The following is a 22288-nucleotide window of genomic DNA, read 5'->3' as shown; positions in this document are numbered from 1 at the left end:
CCGTGAACTACCGCACTGTACACTGGTTGATAAAGAGATAGTAGTATACTCGTAACAACTAGTATGACACTATGACGGTATAAAGAATGAAAAAAAAACCACGGTTAGGTGGTATATATTATAATACAATTATGGATGGACGGACTGCCTGCCGACTGCCGACACAGAGGTAGCCACAGCCGTGAACTACCGCACTGTACACTGGTTGATAAAGAGATAGTAGTATACTCGTAACAACTAGTATGACACTATGACGGTATAAAGAATGAAAAAAAAACCACGGTTAGGTGGTATATATTATAATAATACAATTATGGATGGACGGACTGCCTGCCGACTGCCGACACAGAGGTAGCCACAGCCGTGAACTACCGCACTGTACACTGGTTGATAAAGAGATAGTAGTATACTCGTAACAACTAGTATGACTATGACGACGGTATAAAGAAAGAAAAAAAAATACCACGGTTAGGTGGTATATAATTATACAATTATGGATGGACGGACTGCCTGCCGAGTGCCGACTGCCGACACAGAGGTAGCCACAGCCGTGAACTACCGCACTGTACTGTGTCTGCTGCTAATATAGACTGGTTGATAAAGAGATAGTATACAACAATATACTACTATACTGGTGGTCAGGCACTGGTCACCACTAGTCACACTGGCAGTGGCACTCCTGCAGCAAAAGTGTGCACTGTTTAATTTTAAATTAATATAATATTATGTACTCCTGGCTCCTGCTATAACAACCTGCAGTGCTCCCCAGTCTCCCCCACAATTATTATAAGCTTTTATACATTGATGTGCAGCACACTGGGCTGAGCTGAGTGCACACAGACTGAGTCACACTGTGTGACTGCTGTGTATCGTTTTTTTCAGGCAGAGAACGGATATAGCAGAGAACGGATATATTAAATAAAAGTTAACTTAACAACAACTGCACTGGTCACTGTGGTAAACTCTGTCTGCACAATCTCTCTCTCTCTCTCTCTCTTCTAATCTATTCTAATGGAGAGGACGCCAGCCACGTCCTCTCCCTATCAATCTCAATGCACGTGTGAAAATGGCGGCGACGCGCGGCTCCTTATATAGAATCCGAGTCTCGCGAGAATCCGACAGCGTCATGATGACGTTCGGGCGCGCTCGGGTTAACCGAGCAAGGCGGGAAGATCCGAGTCGCTCGGACCCGTGAAAAAAAAAGTGAAGTTCGTGCGGGTTCGGATTCAAAGAAACCGAACCCGCTCATCTCTACTCAAAAGAGTGTAAACATTATATCACTAATAATAATTTTTCTATTTTACAGGTACCCTTTTTATAATTTAATCACTATACACTTAATGCACACATTTAATTAACATCCACAGCGCTTTCTTTTAAACATCACATTAACAATTCTTAAGAAAGCAGCTTATATCTCATTAGCGCAGCTAATTAAAATACATCTACCCGCCCTGCAAATGCCTGGACACAGCTGCGTTTTCCCAAACACTCCCAGAAAACGGTCAGTTGACACCCATAAACGCCCTCTTCCTGTCAATCTCCTTGCGATCGGCTGTGCGAATGGATTAGTTGCTAGAAGCATTGCCCAGCAATGATGCTGTGTGTACCCGTACGACGCGCGTGCGCATTGTGGTGCATGCGTAGGTTTGCTGTTTTTTTTTTACCTGATCGCTGCAAAATCGGCAGCGAGTGATCAACTCGGAATGTCCCCTTATATAAGCAACTTTGTGTGACTACAATGCGAAAAAGAGGCAAAATTCAGGAAAAAGCACAATTATTTTGTCTACCAGTTATTTATACAATGCACACATCTTTCGGCAGCGCTTTACAGAGAATATTTGGCCATTCACATTGGTCCCTGCCCCAGTGGAGCTTACAATCTGTATTTCCTGCACATACACTAGGGTTTTTATCTGGAACCAATTCACCTACCAGCATGTTTTTGAAGTGTTTGGGGGATACCGGACTACCCAAACACTTCACGGATGGTGTAATGGTTAGCATTACAGCCTCACTGCACTGAGGTCATGGGTTTGATTCCCACCATGGCCCTAACTGTGTGGAGTTTGTATATTCTCCCCGTACCTGCGTGGGTTTCCTCAGGTTTCCTCCCACAATCCAAACATATACTAGTAGGTTAATTGACGCCCAACAAAATTAACCTTAGCGTGAATGTGTGTGCGTGTACATGTGGTAAGTAATATAGGGGGAAATGCACTAAGCAGTGATAAGCGTGGAGAAATGAGCCAGTGGCAACCAATCAGCTGCTCTGTATAATTTGGAAGTATGCAAATTATATATGTTACTTCGATGCTGATTGGTTGCCATGGGCAATTTCTCCACTGCCTCACTTCTCTGCTCTTTTCACTGCTTAGTACATATCCCCCGTAGATTGCAAGCTCCGCTGGGGTAGGGACTCATGTAAATGGCCAAATAGTCTCTGTAAAGTGCTGTAGAATATGTGTGCGCTAAATAAATAACTGATAAATAAACATATGCAAGCATTGGGGAGAACATGCAAACTCCATTCTGTTAGTGATGTGTTTGGGAATCAAACACTAAACCTCAGTGTACTTGTGTACGCTTGCCCCAGGAGCTAACACACTGTGGTAAAAAGCATGAAATACATTCTGTAAACATTTGTACATATAACTGTGCATCAGGACCTCTATGTGTTCATGTTGTGTCCTGCAACATGCAGCATCCAGCTAATTTCTGTGTCCTACTGGTCCACCATCAGTTTCTGATGACATAGTACCAGTACCTTAATTTGAAACCTTAAGGTCATTGTGTAATTTCAATTATTAGACTGTACTGCCAACCATAATTTGCTAAATTATCACTACCCAAATTTAAGTCCTGGAGAACATGTTGATTTCCTTAGGGACAAGGGTTCACTAGAAGTGAATTACTCATCAAGAACGTTCCTAAGAACTTAACAATTGAAGAAGTATGTAGGGCCAGCTCTGTATGTTCAGGATATTTTCCAATGTTCAAATCAAATGGTTTGTTATAAAACGTATAAGTAGCACACTGCCTGGTGTGTTTCGCTATAGCTGTAACTTCTTCAGAGAAAGGGGCAGATGTATTAAGCTTAAAGAAGTATAAAGCAGTGATAAGTGGAAGGTGAATTCACACCAGCCAATCAGCTCCTAACTGTTAATTTACAACTTGGAGCCGATTGGCTGGTGCATTATCACCTTGCACTTATCACTGCTTTATCACTTCTCCCGGCTTAATACATCTGCCCCAAAGTTACATCCAAAGAAGACACTAACCCCTTGGTGCTTGTTCATGGTATGAGTTAGCTCACCCCTTATGCCCATACAGATGGTTCCACGTTTATTTTGGCCTTTAATAGGATTAACCTAGACTGGGCAGTCGGACTTAATCCCCTGCTGTATTGTTCTCTGTATTGTATTGCAGCTGAGAACAATAGATGAAGGGTTTATGTAAATAAACCATGGTGTGCCTAGGCGCAGCAAAGAGGCCAAGATAACTGTGGATCTATCGGTACATGTTGGAATGGAATGGTGAATTAGAACACATCTGAAATTACTCTAGGATGTATATTATTACGTTTGTTATTCACAGTTAATATTGCCTGTAATTGCAGCTTAAAAAGGGAGTGGACAGAATCATCACCAACTATGAGATCAATAATGGGGAATTTGATAAAGGAACATTAATCCTGTACACCGACAAGGTGAGACATTACTCTCATTAATAGAAAATAGTACTCACTGTAGCCTTCTGTTGTTCTTGGCTGTTCTTCTCTAATATTCCGTAGTAGTACATTGTGTAGGAGGACATAGTGATTCTTGGCTTCTTGGGAGATGTCAATTGTTTTTTAAGTGACAAATGTTCATGAAAAGTTATTTCTGTCACTGCATGACTATTTGTCATCCATCCACTTTGAGGGTGCTGCTAGCCTTGGGTTGTAGACATCACTATTGCAGTAGTAGGCACTCATTTAAACTAAAACCTGTTCATGTCTGTCTTCTCCCTTTTTCCCCCACGGCACCAACATGAGAGTATTTATTTTAGTTCCCAAGGAGTAGAGCTTTAATTCTTCTGCTATCCATTTACTGTATTTAATTTTCTTCTTTTCAGCTCTTGTTTAATTTCTAATGGTTCTCTATGAGAAGTCCACTGGGGGAGACAGTCATATTCAGCATTTATCTGCACCGCTCATGTCTCCTAGTGTGGGGCCACTCAGTCACCATTGTTTTTATGTTATACTATACCGGTTGTTCTATGGGAACTAATACTTGGTCCTTTCTGCATTACAAAATCTGCATTCAAGCCTCATGACTCTTTTGACTTTGAGATCCTAAACTTGAAGGTGTTTTTTTCATTAGCTATTGACTCTGCAAGACAAGTGTCTGAGTTGGTGGACTTATCTTGTAGAGTACTATGTCTGGTCTTTCATATGGAGAAAGCTGTTCTGGGCTTCAGTTCCAGCCCAAGGTGGTGTCAAATTTCCGTCTGGAGCAGAGATTTGGTCTCGCTTTTCTGTGACAAGACATCAGCCATTGTTAGTGAAGAATATCTCTGCCTCTTCGTTCTGGTTAGAGTATTCAGGTCTACATAGATAGTCTTCCTTGTTAAGGACAGATAGCCTCCTTGTACTGTTCTTTATAATACACACAAGAGAGGATTTCTGGAAACAAAACATATGCTGGCAAGTTGGATTTCATCTGCCATCAGACAAGGGTATATATCAGTACAGTATACTCATATTCCAGATAACCTTTTGGCCAAATTTGCCAGATTGGTGAGCACCTAAATGACAGTTCAGCATGGAGCCCAGTGGTGCAAGTAAAAATATTTTCTTAGTGGTACTGAGTGCTGAAAAATGGGCGTGGTCATTTGTTGTGAAAGGGTGTGGCTACACGCCACAAGTGGGAGTGGCTACATGACACTAGTGGCATGGCGACACTACAAAGCCCCTTTTGTTTGCACTCTGGAGGCAAGGCTAGAAATATATAGTAAAGCCTCCAGTATAATAGAAATATACATAGTAATGCTGCCCCCAGTATAAGAAATATATATAGTAAGTAATGCCCCAATGTAATAACAATATATAATAATGTCCACATTACAATAGAAATATGTAGTAATATCCCCATAACAATAGACATATATAGTAGTGTCCACATTATATTAGAAATGTATTGCTCCCAGCAAGAGACCCTGCGAGAAAGTGCAATCAGGCTCCTCTCTTCACGCCAGCCACAGCCGCAAGAGGAAGAAGTGTGATGTGGCGTCATGACATCATCGTTGCACTTCCAGTAACCCTGACAAACTGGGAGGCGCTGTCATGCTGCCAAGCACCATGGTCTTGTTACTTTGTGGCGCATTATAACTGTGGTAATGGTGGTCACGGTTGCAAAGTGTGTGGCAGGTGGTACTGAGTACCCGCTGCCATATTCTTAAGGGTACTCCGTACCCGAGCGTACCCGCATACTTGCACCACTGATGGAGCCTCAGATGACTAGTTAAGCTGAATTGGTCCCCTGTCTATATTTATACTGAATTCTAGAAATTCAATCTATTTGTGTCTAAAGATGCCATCATAAGGGTAAATTTATTAAAGCTTCTCAAACAGAGATTTGGTGTTGTTGCCCACAGCAACCAATCAGATGCTGCCTAGCATTTCTCTATTGCCTTTTAGAAAATGATAGACAGCAACTGATTGGTTGCTATGAGCAACATAACAAATTCTCTGTTTTAGAAGGTTTAGTAAATTTACCCCATTGTCTCAGTGTTGCGTGCTCTAGGCATAATTGTGGAATGTCCAAGGTTAGAATGTCCAACAATAAATCCATTTCTTAGCATCAAACTGGGAGTCACTGTTTATGTTTGATTACTGTTCTTATTTAATGACTTGTTCTTTTATACCCTATAGACAGGGCCAGACTGCCCGTCTGGAACTTCTGGCAAATGCCAGAAGGGCTGACGGCCTGTTGGTCCACTCCCGCCATGTAGAGAGAGAGCAGGGCTGGCCAATTACTCTACTCCGCCAACCTAGCATACAGAGACATGGGGGAGTGCTGCAAGGCTAGGGGAGTGGTGGCAAAAATGTAGGTCATTTTACGTCATGTCGCTGCCTGCATCTGCAATCCCATACGTATTAAAAGATGGCTCCGGCGTTTCAGGACACGTGGCCATTCTGCCACAGAGTTGCTGAGACTGTTGTTGAGATTAGCAAAGCTGCCGGTGAACGTTTCCATACATTTCCAAATGGCGACAGCATTAGCATATATTGGCACAGCCGCTGCATATGGGACCACAGCTGTAATTGCATTAGCATCCATCTCTGCATTAGTCCCAAGGTTCCGATGTGCTTTAAGATGCTAATGGGTTGATTCCAGGTTTTATTACGCTAACATCATGTCACTTTTTGTTATATTCACCATTCATAATATTGCATTCTGCACTCGCAGATTTCTCGCACAGAGGAGGAGTGTATGCAGTTCAATCTCCACCAGTACTTTGAAGTTGGCCTCATCCAGCCCGCGTCTGTCACAGTGTATGACTATTACTCCCCAGGTAAGATGAACCATAACCCTTTATTTTAAAACTCATACCTTAAGGCAGAAGGATTTTAGTGATTACCTGTGAACTAATTTCAGGATGAATCATGCAACACATATTGTATGCGATACATCCCGCCCCTTATCGCATGAATAGCGGTGTTTATTAATGACAAATACAGAAATATTTGTGAATACAAAAAAAAATGCAGGTGCACACTCTAAATACTAACCACTGCTAATCAGAATAAGTATAAAAAAAACTCTGTAATATAACATTGAGCAAAATTGAGGTGCTTAGCATCATTTTGGCCAAAATAATTGGCCTACCAACTGAGACCAGGTGACTTCATCTGGTGGGTCCCTAACTTTCCCAAGGTTCATATTTTACTTAGTGTTATAATGCAGAGTTTATTACAACTATTCTGATTAGCAGGGTTCAGTACTTAGAGTGTGCACATGCATTTTCTCATTGCTTCTGTATTGAACTACAAGACTCAGCATTGTAGCACCTCTTATTATGTTTAGAGTTCAGTCCAAGACCCCCCTCCCCCATATATTTGCAAATACTTACAAAAGGGACAGCTCTACCAATAAGAGCTGTCCCATGCGTTTTGATGACTTCTGGGTTTATGAGCCGGTAGCTCTATTGCACATGCGTAGCTGTCGCCCAGCACATGGCAATCCATGGTGTACACCTAAAAGGATCTTCTAGATCTAACTCCAGAGATCTGTGTGTGAAGACGCTCATAGTCTTCTATAGTCAAGGCCATCCATCGATGAAGTTGTAGAACCATCTTTTTGTTTGTTTTGCATTTCATTGAAACAATTGCCAAATGTAATTTGGAGCTGATTTTGTTACTATATTATTATTATTATTATTATTAGCATAAATATTTATTAATGATTTAAAGTAATTTACAATCAATTTCCTAATGACCACTTTGCATCTACCAGTCAAAAAGGTCATGTGACATGAAAGTGTAAGAACATGCGCTTCAAAATCCAAGTTATGTTTGACAATGTCAAATAAAACATCAGCTCTTGATTGAACTAGATTTAATTAGGAAGGGAAAGGTGACTAATATGATTTGTTACAAACTAAGGAAGATAGCTACTCTAACGCTTCCTCTAAACTACCCTAAACCTCCCTTTTAGGTGCCTTACCCTAACCCTCCACCCCACCCCCACCCCCCTGCAGCCTAACCCTAACCCCCCCTGGTGGTGCCTAACCCTTACTCCCCGCACCCTAATCCTAACCCTCCCCCTCTGCACCCTAACCCTCAGTCCCCAGAGGGTTGCCTAAATCTAACCCCTATCCACGGCATAGTACTTACCCACCCCACTGTGCCGACGATCAGGATCCAGACGGTCAGGATTCCGGCGTCAGTGTCCTGGCCCCTTTCGGGATACCAGCGTCGGCATTCCGTCACGTGTCTGGATTCCGGCGCAGGTATCGTGTGCGCTGGGATCCTGACCTTTGGGATGGTAACCGCATCCCCAGGCGATGGCCAGTTTTAGCGAGTACAGTAGTTGTCCTGCTAATGCTCTGACAAGTACACGGTGATGTATGCTTAATAACACCCATATAATTGCCTGAAAAGGAAACTTAAGCAGAAGAGGAAATTGAGAAGTCATAGAACCATAAGGGTGTCCATTAGTGCTATATGTGATTCTGACATGTCAGATTCTAATTACAGAGCAGCCTCCTTCCACCATTTATCAAACATATGGAAACATATAAACAAGAAGGAACAATAATGATCTAAACACTGATACTGTAGAAACTGCGGATGTTAGTTCGTAAGTTGCTAAAATGCATCAGGATGAGAGGGTATGTTATGTACAACAGTAATGGGAATGCAATTATGACTGGATCGGAATTGAGCCACCAGTGGTACTAACTTATTTCCATGATAAGGACATTGTTTTGTCTGGAAATAAAAGACAGAAAAAAAACAACTTCTAGCATTAAGAAATATATGTATCCCAACCCAGACAACATTTGATGGGGCATCTGCAGCCTTTATCAAGCCAAAGTAAGTAGAGATGGTAACATTAACCATCTAGGCTCCTCAACTTTTTTTGAAACAAGTTCCTTCAAGTGATTCATGAAAAGCATGAAAACCTTGTATAGTAACAAGCATTCCAGCATCTGCCATTGGCGTAGAAACAGTCCCCGAAGACACTGTGGTGGCTTGGAGGTGCTGGGTGGCTTGCGGGCGCTGTGGGGACAGCTGTCCCGAGCCACCACACCACTGTCAGTGCAGCATTGGGGAGCCGCCGGCCTGAGTGGCAGCACCGTGGGAGAGATGTCCCTCCCAAAATGTCCGCCACCTCAGAGGAGACATTTATTGAGGATGCTAGAGGAGGCGGTGGCAATTTTGGGAGGGACATTTTCAATAGTATGAAGGGGGCGGGTGCAAACAGTGGCCCCTACTGGGGACTGTAGACCCATGGTGGAGACTGCGGGTATCCCCTGGCAATGAGCAGAACCCCTGACAACGAGCAGACACAATAGGATGGAGTGTGATGGGGGCACCAGAAACTTTTTTGGCAGGGGGGCACAAAATTTGTAGTTACACCACTGGCATCTGTACAAGGAAGAGATACAGTACATCGAACAATCTGCATCAACAACATTATTTTCATCAACTTCCTCATTAGTATAATTTGAAAATGTATTTGTGACAGCCAGATAGCCAGGATGGTTCCTGTATATCTGTTCATTTAGTCTGCCGCCAATCTTCTTTACCAACTTTGTGCTACCTTACCGTTACACCTAGAATTTTATCTCAAACATATAATCAATAATCTTCTCTTGACTTCTTTTCTTCACCAACATGTCTAGATCAATTTAATCTGGCCAGCCTTTTTTAAGTAACAGACTTAAATATTTGTATTTTCTCTCTTGATAGAAAACCGCTGCACTAAATTCTACCACGTGGAAGACAGCAGTAAACTTCTGGGCACGATCTGCCAGGGACAGGTGTGCCGCTGTGCGCAAGGTAAGACACAAAGTGAGGCATTACTTGGGAATTGAACAGGTAACTGTGTATAGTTATGATTCATCGATGATGCAATTACATTTCAACAGTACAAATAAAATAAATAGGTTATACAGAGATTTATGATGTAAACACAGTGGAAGCTGCTTAATTAATCTGGCAGCACTTATCAGGTGCATGAAAGGGAGGGCTCACAGCAAACAGAAAACAAAAGGGGGTGTGGGGGGGCTTTATACCCCCAGGCATCCCCCTGCACACTAAATAGTACTTGCATCAACACTTGAAAACTATATGGTAATAGAAATTCAGAGACATTTGTTGCATGTATTTGCAAATACTGTACATGGTAAGCTGCCGGTCCCCTTCACGGCTTCTCTGATTATTGGTAGTCCCTACACTGCATGATAGCAGTGCCCACTCAGGGCCATGTTATTGTCTATTGTAAGGCCTCATGATAAAGGCACATTTTCAGTTACGCCATGCAGATGGTAGGGTGAGGAAATGGAGACAACAGCACAAAGGCACGGATCCTACTCGAACCACAACTTTCATGAACTGGAAGACGCAGTTCATTGCATGTGGACTAATATTCCCTACGAAACATACTGACAGTAGAATCCAGGCATAGAAGAATTCAAGCCATAATAAGGGCAAAGGTGGCCCCGCAAAGTACTAATCCTGCTCATAGTAATTTCTCCAGTGTATATATTTTATAATCAAATGAAGTTAAATTACACTGGAAAATGTGTATTTCACATAGCACATATGACTTCTCCGGGATGTAGTTATGATTCTAGTACTTGAGATCCCGGCGCTCAGCATACAGATGCTGGGATCTCAGCCGCCAGAATGCCGGCAGGGGGCCCAGAACTATTTCCACTCGTGGGTGTCCACGACACCCATAGAGTGGGAATAGAACAGTGATGGCTAACCTTGACACTCCAGCTGTTGTTGAACTACATATCCCAGCATGCCCTGCTAGTTTTGTTATTTAGCCATGATAAAACTGATGCAGGGCATGCTGAGATGTGTAGTTCAACAACAGCTGGAGTGTCAAGGTTAGCCATCACTGGAATAGAACCTGTGATGAGCGCAGCGAGCCCGCAAGGGGCTTTATTGCGCTCGACCCCTGTCGGCATTCTGGCGGACGGGATCTTGGCATCGGTGAGCTGACCACCGGGATCCTGGCCGCCGGTCACCTGACCCCAACCCACTTCTACAACCCTTATAATTTACAGTAGGGAATTAAGCTTTATTATATATAATTTGTTTGCTCCATTTATGATATACAGATGTAGCCATGCTTATCTTTGCTGCGATGTGGCATGCCGCCGGTCTGTGACTATTTGCAGCTGGAGATCACTCCATTTATTCCTCACAGCTCTCTGGGATTTCACTTACAATTTGAGATGTGCTGTTGGGGATCCAATCCGAACTGAGGGCCTAATTCAGACCTGATCGCAGCAGCAAATTTTTTAGCTAATGGGCAAAACCATGAGCACTGCAGGTGGGGCAGATATAACATGTGCAGAGAGAGTTAGACTTGGGTGGGTTATATTGTTTCTGTGCAGGGTAAATACTGGCTGCTTTATTTTTACACTGCAAAGTAGATTGCAGATTGAACTCACCACACCAAAATCTAACTCTCTCTGCACGTGTTATATCTGCCTCCCCCCCTGTAGTGCACATGGTTTTGCCCAACTGCTCACAAATTTGCTGCTGTGATCAGATCTGAATTAGACCCTAAGTCCCAGTTTGGATCTTCCCGCAGTTCAGAGTTTAGATTTAAAATCTGAATTTCAGGTTTTAGATTGCAAAAATTCAATGATTTTAGCTGCTTTCATTGATTTTAGGGCCTCAATCCAAGATGGGTGGAAATGCAGTGCTTCATGCAAGCAGCATTGTATTTCCGTCCGATATGAAGGAGGGACATGCAGAAGATGTCTCAGTAGAAGAGACGCCACCTGCATGTAGCTGCGTTTCCAGCACTGTGACTGATGTCGCAAGCTGGGATCCAACATCGTAACCATCGGTCGTGATGCTCCATGCAGATGGCCAGCTGAATAAGCTGACCGATGGAAGTGGGGTCAGCGAGGCCAGGAAGTCTGCATGCTGTGACCCTCCCCTCCCAGAAAAATGGGGAGACAGCCCTCTCTTTCTGGGAACGCAGGCCTCCCCACACCCGCAATGCTGGTGACTATCAGTCAGGCATTGGCAGAGGGGAAGTGCGGGCGAGATTACAAGGACCGTTCTGCGCATGCACAGAATAGACCTTGCACAGCCGAAGATTCTCGATAATCGTGAATCTGCATGCTGCAGGGGATCTGCGGTCAGGTTTCAATCAGGCCCTTAACCACTTGTCTGGAATGGTCGCATCAGATGAAGCCACAGCAGCAAATGCCTTATCTGGTCTGGTCGCACAGGATGCGACCAGTCAGACAGACAGCATGTGCGACTGCAGAGAAGAGAACCAGCTCACAGATGCAGCTCTCAAGGGAACCGGAAGGTCCCTCTGCCTCCCTGCACCTCCCCCAGTGTTTGCCATGCTGACGATCACTGCTGATCAGTCACCACAGCAGGACCCCCCCACCTGGTGGCCGGATAGCCAGATTAAGATGGGGCACAGGGGATATTGTAGACCAGTCCCCCTCTGTTAGAAGCCCTCCCAGCTAGAGAGCACTGACATCATTAGCTCTCCCTCTTGTGCAGCAGCAGAACTAGGCAGCAAGAATGCGAGCAGGACAGTATGCAATGCAGGCAGAGACACAGGATTATCAGGTTTTATGAGCTACCAATAGAGCTTCCCAACCAGAGAGATAGGAGGGGCAGAGAGTTGTAAGTGACCCAGGGATCCCAGCTTCTCTTCCCCCCATCTGGGTGTCTGGGTAACCTGTGTAACCTGTTATCTAATGAGAGCAATCGGCTCTAGAGAGAGAGACACACACAGAGGCTGTTGTTATTGTATTTTGCAAGATAGATTATAGAATTGATTTTTTGATGTGTATTTTAAGGTTAAGTTTGTTTTTTTCCACTACAAGAAAACTGTATAAAATAGTTGTCTTTCAATTAGGTGAAACAGTACCCAGACATTATTAAACTATTAGTTTAAATCTATTATACACCATTGGTTTAAATTGAATATACACAGTCCATACCTCCCAACATGACCCATTCCAGGAGGGCTCTCTACCACACCCTCCCCCCCTTTCTCCGCCCCCCCCCCCCTGTTTTAAGTGCCCGTGACCCCCCACTCCCACCCAAGGCTTAATCTGGCTCTGGGCAGCTGCTAGGGTAGTGTAAATAATCCCGCCCCCGCCTACCAGACCCCAACCAGTGTGCACCTGGTGGCTGCGCGGCTGTTAAAATTAAAGTCGTGATGGTCGCAATGTTTCCCATGTTCCCATTGTCTGTTGGTGCCAACGGATGTTCCAATGTTTGAAAAAAACAAAACACTTTTTTAAGGTATATATATATATATATATATTAATATATATATATATATATATATATATAGATATATATAGATATATATATATATATATCAATTCCAGTTGCCCAGCACTCCAAAGGGATAACATCTTTACTTGCTGCGGTGCCCTCCTAAGCTCTAAACGAGCTATTACGGATGTGTGTAATAGGCGGCACTCAACAGTCTTTGCTAGAGAATTTAATACAAGTCCTTTAAAGGATCCAATAAAGGACTTTTCTTAAATTTTCAAGCAAAGACTGGAGAGTGCCGCCTGTTACACACACACACACACACACACACACACACACACACACACACACACACACACGTGTGTATAAATATATAAATATATATATATATATAGGTATGGGTTTGCAGGCGGCACTCAAGCAGACTTTGTAGCTGTATTAATTCAAGTCAATTTATTTGCCAACATGTTTCGGGGACAGCGCCCCGTCCTCAGGGCCAGACAAGCCAAATAAAACAAACATAGAACATTTTATAGGATACAGACAGAGACATTAAGGCAGAACATACTCACCTGCTCCACGGCGCGACCGCCCGCCAGTTCGAGTGGCCCCACTTCCGTGTTGCTTCCGCTGACGTCACGGTGCGCCGCGTCGCAGAGAGGTAACCATGGTGACTGTAAACAGACAGCAATGCGTCAACCATGGAAAGAATAATGCACATACAATATTTGCATGATGATTAAAAAACATATAACAGAATACATAAACATTAAAAGCTCAGGATACGCCACGCTCAGTGTAAACAGCTGAAACCTTATCATCTAATATTCTCTAGTTATCAATACATAACCCACTATATTTAATAAAGATAGTAACTAAACATTTATGAAAAATATTTTGTACGGAGAAAACAATGTACAAAGAGAGCAATATATATGGGAAGGGAAGTGTAGTCATGAATATAACGGAGTAGGTTAGAAACAATTATAGGTTAGTATACCTGTGTTATTTTTCTACAGAAAACATTGTAGACCCAGGTTCTCATTAAGCCCCCTGGGGGACAATGTTCCCAAATTAAAAATCCATCTGGACTCTAACTGTAGCAGGGCCCTATCCCTATTGCCCCCCCTAAGTTTGCGGGGGACATGGTCAATTAGGATGGCCCTAATACTGGCTACCCCATGACCATATTGCATACAATGCCGTGCAAAGGGTTGTTCACTCTCCCTCTTCTCCAATGCCTTCTTGATGGCACTCCTGTGGAGTGCCATACGCTCACGAAACTGTCTTATGGTCTTGCCTACGTATGCAAGACCACATGGGCACGTGAGTAAGTAAACCACATGTGTGGAGGTGCACGTCATTCTGTGTTTGATGGGAATTTTACGACCTGTTAGTGGATGGTTAAATGTTGTGCCTACTGTTAGTGTATTACAGGTGGCACATCCTAGACAACGGTAACATCCATTTTTAGGTCTCAAAAAGTGGGATTCCCTATTCCTAGCCAATTCTGTTATATCAAGTTTCACTATGTGATCATTGATATTTCGCCCCCTTGTATGACTTGGTAGTAAGGCTGTACTAGCCAAAGATGACAAAGCTCCATCTGTTTGTATGATGGGCCACATTTGTTTGGCTTTCTTCACTACTCTCTGACTCCTATTGGTATACTTGTTAATCCAGGGAAAGATATCCCTAGTTTCCCGTTTTTTAGGGCCAGCTTCCAATACCTGTTGTCTAGTCATGCTTAGTACCCGTTGTTTAGAAAACTCCAGTTCCCTTATGGGGTACCCTCGCTCCGCAAATTTATACTTCATCTCCTCCAGTGCCCTATGGGTCTCCTCCGGATCTGAGGTAATACGCCGTACTCGCAAAAATTGCGAGTATGGGAGCCCTTTGCGTAGGGGAGCTGGGTGGAAGCTTTGATATTTCAATAAAGTGTTCCTATCTGTAGTTTTGACATACAAAGAGGTAACCAATTGAGCATCATTATTAGTAATGGTTACGTCTAGATAATTGATGGTTTTCTCGTGTATCATGTATGTAAGTTGTACGACATGTCCAGTTGAATTATGATTGTTAAGAAGAGACTCCAACTCCTCCTTCGGGCCCTGCCATAGGATCAGGAGGTCATCTATGTATCGCCTGTAATAAAAAACCTGCGTGGATACCAATGGGTCCAGGGAAAACATTTTACATTCTAACTGATACATAAATGCATTTGCATAAGACGGGGCCACTGCTGACCCCATCGCTACTCCTGCCAGTTGTAACCAAAATTTACCGTTGTAAACAAAGTAATTTCGACTAAGTACCTTGTTCAACAAAGACAGAAAAAAAGATATCTCAGGCCCTTTATAATCCATATTGTTATCTATCAACAACCTAACTGCCTCCATACCTGCATCATGTGGGATGCAGGTATAGAGGCTTGTGACGTCCGCACTACACAGGACCAATCCCTCCGGCAATGGACCCAGATCCTGTAACTGTATAAGTAGTGACGTGGTGTCTTTTAAGTAAGACGGTATAGATTGTATGCATGGGTTGAGATAAGTGTCTAAATAGACAGATATAGGTTGAAACAGTGACCCCCTGGCTGATACTATAGGTCGACCGGGCGGGTCAATGATGGTCTTATGGACCTTCGGGACCGTATAGAACAGCGGGGCTTTAGGGAAATCTACTGTGAGGGCCTTATGGATTTGTGAATTAATAATATCCTGTTCTAAGGCATTTTTCAATAGAAGATCTAATTCTAACTTAAATTCCCTTGTGGGATCACTGGTCAACCTCTTGTATACAGCGGGGTCATTAAGTTGGCGGTCACTTTCCTTAATGTAATCCCCAAGGTCCTGGACCACTATAGCTCCCCCTTTATCAGCTTTTCTGATCACTATGTCAGTCCTGTTAGACAGTTCCTTTAGAGCCGACATCTCACATCTAGTCATATTGTTATGTCCCTGGTACTGGATTTGACTATTGCCCTCTAATTCCAACATGCGTGAGAATGTCCGAATGGAAGGGTTGAGGCTCTGAGGATCAAACTGTGATCGGGGGGCTATTGCTTGTATTTTGGGCGGAATGGCTGTGGTCGGGGATCCTGGGGTCCGGTCATTGAAGAATTCTCTTCTTCTGAGGGATCTGTTCAAACGAAGCATTTCTACTTTCCACTCCAGTGGGTTAGGTGCTGTTGTAGGGACGAAGGATAGTCCTTTGGATAATACCTGATACTCCATGTCAGAAAGAGGGGTGGAGGATAAGTTGAAGATGGATTCTTTCATCGTCTTGGAGGCCTTTGCCCGGATGTTCCTTTGGCTCTGCCCCGCCCGCCTCGTCCTCTCCCTCGTCCGCGTCCCGGCGTTGGTACGCGATTGGAACGGGTTTGGATGAAATGAGGGTCTTGCCCTAAAGGGAGCTGTGGCTCTGTAGTTGAGGTCATCTCTGGGGCGAACTCAGAGTCACTGGCAGATGTGCTCGCTCCCTGTTGTTGTTCTCTGCGTCGGCGATTTTGATAACGGCGGTTGGGGTATTGCCTGTCCTGGCCTGGTCGCATACCACCTAGCCAGGGGTAGACCTGTCTTTGTTGGTAGTCCCTCTGGACGGCTATTAGTTTATCCTTCTTAAAACGTACCAGTTCCTGGCGGTATTGTTCAAGCTGACCGCTCAATTTCGTGACCCAATCCGTTTGGGTGTCTATTAATAAGGCCGCTTTATGTTCGGTCTCAAAGGCCTGTATTTGTTCACGTGTACTATTGAGTTCTCTTGTGGACTCCTCCACAACCAACAAGATGAGATCCATGGAACATTTGTTCAGGATCGCAACCCACCGTCGACAAAATGCTGTATTGTATCGACCAATTGTTGGTGAGTTGCGAATCCTGAACCCTCTCGGTATTAGATTACTCCGATAGTAATCAGATAGTGATATACCGTGGTATAAGAAATCCACTTCTCTTTGTTTCATTTTGACCCACTTTTTAAACAGCTCCTCATTGGTACTTTTAATGGGCTCATCCTCCAGGCGTCTTTCCACCAGTATCGCTTTTGCTTCGGCGTCCGAGAAACTCAAACGCTCACGTGCATCACGATGAATTAAGTCCAACGCTGCCTCCAGTTTCAGAGTTAAATTCAGCCATGTTAATAATCAGTAGACCAAGATAAATGATGGATCCAGCTGTGTCAAGTCACACTAAGCAGTGTGTTCCCAAGTTCTGCTAAAATAGGCAGCTCAAATGAACTGCGAAATAAAGTCCCGGTCCTGTGTTCAAATACAAATTAATGAGGGGTGCCTTGGTGCAGGAAAAGACTGTGAGGTATATGGCAACCTCCTGGTGTCAATCCTGATTAGTACACGAATGAATATGCCCGGCACTCCACTCTCTGATACTGACAACTTGCTGCGGTGCCCTCCCAATGAGAGATACTTGATCCCCGATGTGCAGGTATGGGTTTGCAGGCGGCACTCAAGCAGACTTTGTAGCTGTATTAATTCAAGTCAATTTATTTGCCAACATGTTTCGGGGACAGCGCCCCGTCCTCAGGGCCAGACAAGCCAAATAAAACAAACATAGAACATTTTATAGGATACAGACAGAGACATTAAGGCAGAACATACTCACCTGCTCCACGGCGCGACCGCCCGCCAGTTCGAGTGGCCCCACTTCCGTGTTGCTTCCGCTGACGTCACGGTGCGCCGCGTCGCAGAGAGGTAACCATGGTGACTGTAAACAGACAGCAATGCGTCAACCATGGAAAGAATAATGCACATACAATATTTGCATGATGATTAAAAAACATATAACAGAATACATAAACATTAAAAGCTCAGGATACGCCACGCTCAGTGTAAACAGCTGAAACCTTATCATCTAATAGTCTCTAGTTATCAATACATAACCCACTATATTTAATAAAGATAGTAACTAAACATTTATGAAAAATATTTTGTACGGAGAAAACAATGTACAAAGAGAGCAATATATATGGGAAGGGAAGTGTAGTCATGAATATAACGGAGTAGGTTAGAAACAATTATAGGTTAGTATACCTGTGTTATTTTTCTACAGAAAACATTGTAGACCCAGGTTCTCATTAAGCCCCCTGGGGGACAATGTTCCCAAATTAAAAATCCATCTGGACTCTAACTGTAGCAGGGCCCTATCCCTATTGCCCCCCCTAAGTTTGCGGGGGACATGGTCAATTAGGATGGCCCTAATACTGGCTACCCCATGACCATATTGCATACAATGCCGTGCAAAGGGTTGTTCACTCTCCCTCTTCTCCAATGCCTTCTTGATGGCACTCCTGTGGAGTGCCATACGCTCACGAAACTGTCTTATGGTCTTGCCTACGTATGCAAGACCACATGGGCACGTGAGTAAGTAAACCACATGTGTGGAGGTGCACGTCATTCTGTGTTTGATGGGAATTTTACGACCTGTTAGTGGATGGTTAAATGTTGTGCCTACTGTTAGTGTATTACAGGTGGCACATCCTAGACAACGGTAACATCCATTTTTAGGTCTCAAAAAGTGGGATTCCCTATTCCTAGCCAATTCTGTTATATCAAGTTTCACTATGTGATCATTGACATTTCGCCCCCTTGTATGACTTGGTAGTAAGGCTGTACTAGCCAAAGATGACAAAGCTCCATCTGTTTGTATGATGGGCCACATTTGTTTGGCTTTCTTCACTACTCTCTGACTCCTATTGGTATACTTGTTAATCCAGGGAAAGATATCCCTAGTTTCCCGTTTTTTAGGGCCAGCTTCCAATACCTGTTGTCTAGTCATGCTTAGTACCCGTTGTTTAGAAAACTCCAGTTCCCTTATGGGGTACCCTCGCTCCGCAAATTTATACTTCATCTCCTCCAGTGCCCTATGGGTCTCCTCCGGATCTGAGGTAATACGCCGTACTCGCAAAAATTGCGAGTATGGGAGCCCTTTGCGTAGGGGAGCTGGGTGGAAGCTTTGATATTTCAATAAAGTGTTCCTATCTGTAGTTTTGACATACAAAGAGGTAACCAATTGAGCATCATTATTAGTAATGGTTACGTCTAGATAATTGATGGTTTTCTCGTGTATCATGTATGTAAGTTGTACGACATGTCCAGTTGAATTATGATTGTTAAGAAGAGACTCCAACTCCTCCTTCGGGCCCTGCCATAGGATCAGGAGGTCATCTATGTATCGCCTGTAATAAAAAACCTGCGTGGATACCAATGGGTCCAGGGAAAACATTTTACATTCTAACGGATACATAAATGCATTTGCATAAGACGGGGCCACTGCTGACCCCATCGCTTATAACAGATATAACAGAATTGGCTAGGAATAGGGAATCCCACTTTTTGAGACCTAAAAATGGATGTTACCGTTGTCTAGGATGTGCCACCTGTAATACACTAACAGTAGGCACAACATTTAACCATCCACTAACAGGTCGTAAAATTCCCATCAAACACAGAATGACGTGCACCTCCACACATGTGGTTTACTTACTCACGTGCCCATGTGGTCTTGCATACGTAGGCAAGACCATAAGACAGTTTCGTGAGCGTATGGCACTCCACAGGAGTGCCATCAAGAAGGCATTGGAGAAGAGGGAGAGTGAACAACCCTTTGCATGGCATTGTATGCAATATGGTCATGGGGTAGCCAGTATTAGGGCCATCCTAATTGACCATGTCCCCCGCAAACTTAGGGGGGGCAATAGGGATAGGGCCCTGCTACAGTTAGAGTCCAGATGGATTTTTAATTTGGGAACATTGTCCCCCAGGGGGCTTAATGAGAACCTGGGTCTACAATGTTTTCTGTAGAAAAATAACACAGGTATACTAACCTATAATTGTTTCTAACCTACTCCGTTATATTCATGACTACACTTCCCTTCCCATATATATTGCTCTCTTTGTACATTGTTTTCTCCGTACAAAATATTTTTCATAAATGTTTAGTTACTATCTTTATTAAATATAGTGGGTTATGTATTGATAACTAGAGACTATTAGATGATAAGGTTTCAGCTGTTTACACTGAGCGTGGCGTATCCTGAGCTTTTAATGTTTATGTATTCTGTTATATGTTTTTTAATCATCATGCAAATATTGTATGTGCATTATTCTTTCCATGGTTGACGCATTGCTGTCTGTTTACAGTCACCGTGGTTACCTCTCTGCGACGCGGCGCACCGTGACGTCAGCGGAAGCAACACGGAAGTGGGGCCACTCGAACTGGCGGGCGGTCGCGCCGTGGAGCAGGTGAGTATGTTCTGCCTTAATGTCTCTGTCTGTATCCTATAAAATGTTCTATGTTTGTTTTACTTGGCTTGTCTGGCCCTGAGGACGGGGCGCTGTCCCCGAAACATGTTGGCAAATAAATTGACTTGAATTAATACAGCTACAAAGTCTGCTTGAGTGCCGCCTGCAAACCCATACCTGCACATCGGGGATCAAGTATCTCTCATTGGGAGGGCACCGCAGCAAGTTGTCAGTATCAGAGAGTGGAGTGCCGGGCATATTCATTCGTATATATATATATATATATATATATATTACAAAATATAAAATAATGAAAAAAGTTTATAAAATAACTTTGGATAAGTTTAAATACATGTTCTTCACCAAATTCACTCATTTAAAAAAAGATAATTTCTGCGCAGTTTTAAGAAGAAAAAAAAATCTTTTTTTTTATTGATTTATATCCGAACCAAAACATGAACCTAAACCAAAACACCTGAGAATAATGAATTAGAACTAGAGATGAGTGAATTCGGTTCTCAGAACCGAACTCCCCCGAACATCACATTCTGAGCCAGAATCCGAGTCCGGCTCTGGACTTCCCGCCAGGCTCAGAGCCCAGAACAAAGGAAAATATCATCATCCCGCTGTCAGATTCTCGCGGGTTTTGGATTCCATATAAGGAGGTGCGCATCGCTGCCATTTTCACTTTGGACTTGGAGAGTGAAGGAGACAGACCTCTGTCTCTCTCTGTGGGTGGTGGCGTCAGGTGGGGTCAGTGTGTGCTCTATAGGGGTGCTGTACCTGTCGCTGTGGTGTCCCTGTGCTGTTATGGGTGCTGTCCTGGCTGTCACTGGTGTTTCATGTGCTGCAGCTGTACATGGGTGTTGCTGTCCTGGCTGTCACTGTGTTGTACAGGGGTCAGGGGTACTCTCCTCCTGTATGCTGTGAAAATACAGGGGTGATGGCTGTAAAAATTCAGGGCTGCATTGAAAATAAATGTTCACTGGCCCTGTCTTGTATGCTGTAAAAATTCTGGGGTGCAGTGAAAATAAATGTACACTGACCCTGTCTTGTATGCTGTAAAAATTCAGGGGTGCTGCTGTGAAAATAAATCTACACTGGTCCTGTATGCTGTAAAAATACAGGGGTGCTGCTGTGAAAATAAAAGTACACTGGTCCTGTATGCTGTAAAAATACAGGGGTGCTGCTGTTAAAATAAAAGTACACTGGTCCCGTTTGCTGTAAAAATACAGGGGTGCTACTGTGAAAATAAAATTACACTGGTCCTGTATGCTGTAAAAATGCAGGGGTGCTGCTGTTAAAATTAAAGTACAATGGATCTGTATGCTGTAAAAATACAGTGATGCTGCTGTTTAAATAAAAGTACACTTGTCCTGTATGCTGTAAAGATACAGGGATGCTGCTGTTAAAATAAAAGTACACTGGTCCTGTATGCTGTAAAATACAGTGGTGCAGTGAAAATACATGTACACTGGCCTTGTCTTGTATGCTGTAAAATTACAGGGGTGTTGTGAAAATACAGGGGTGCTGGCACTGTCTGCGGTTGCAATGTCTAGGCCTGACCTTCACAACACTGTACGGGCTCCTACCACCATTTGCACGCCCTCTGCAAGTGCTGGGAGGAGCACTGCCAGTCCAGTTGCTGATATTGAGATTGAGGATGTCAATGTAGAAGTACACCAGGATGAGGAGGATATGGGTATAGCTGGCGCTGAGGAGGAAGTTGACGATGAGTATTCTGATGGTGATGTGGTTTGTTTGAATAAGGCACCAGTGGAGACAGGTGTCTACCATGGGATGAAAAAGCCCATTGTCATGTCTTGGCAACATACCAAAAAAGCCACCCCTTCGGTGTGTAATTATTTCTCCAAAAATCCATACAACAGGTGTCAAGCCATCTGTTGCCTTTGTCAATCCATAATAAGTAGGGGTACGGATGTTAACCACCTAGGAACATCCTCCCTTATATGTCACCTGCAGCGCATTCATTATAAGTCATTGTCTAGTTCAGAAACTTTGGGTAATAACGTAAGCAG

The 22288-nt window shown here is 43.6% G+C and overlaps 1 protein-coding gene across 7 annotated transcripts in view; it reads left to right on the top strand.

Moving 5' to 3' along the window:
* Positions 1 to 22288, top strand: part of LOC134936121 (A.superbus venom factor 1-like) — a 283470-nt gene that overhangs the window by 250559 nt on the left and 10623 nt on the right. For all 7 annotated transcript variants that reach the window (XM_063931033.1, XM_063931031.1, XM_063931032.1 and 4 more), the window contains 3 exons: positions 3620 to 3709; positions 6453 to 6558; positions 9461 to 9550. In XM_063931033.1, coding sequence (XP_063787103.1) covers positions 3620 to 3709; positions 6453 to 6558; positions 9461 to 9550 — 286 coding nt within the window. The remainder of the gene's footprint in view (positions 1 to 3619; positions 3710 to 6452; positions 6559 to 9460; positions 9551 to 22288) is intronic.

Source organism: Pseudophryne corroboree, chromosome 6 (assembly GCF_028390025.1).
Source record: "Pseudophryne corroboree isolate aPseCor3 chromosome 6, aPseCor3.hap2, whole genome shotgun sequence".
NCBI classification, from domain to species: domain Eukaryota; kingdom Metazoa; phylum Chordata; class Amphibia; order Anura; family Myobatrachidae; genus Pseudophryne; species Pseudophryne corroboree.
The sequence above is the reverse complement of the archived record's forward strand: the minus strand, read 5'-3'. Positions and strand labels throughout refer to the sequence as shown.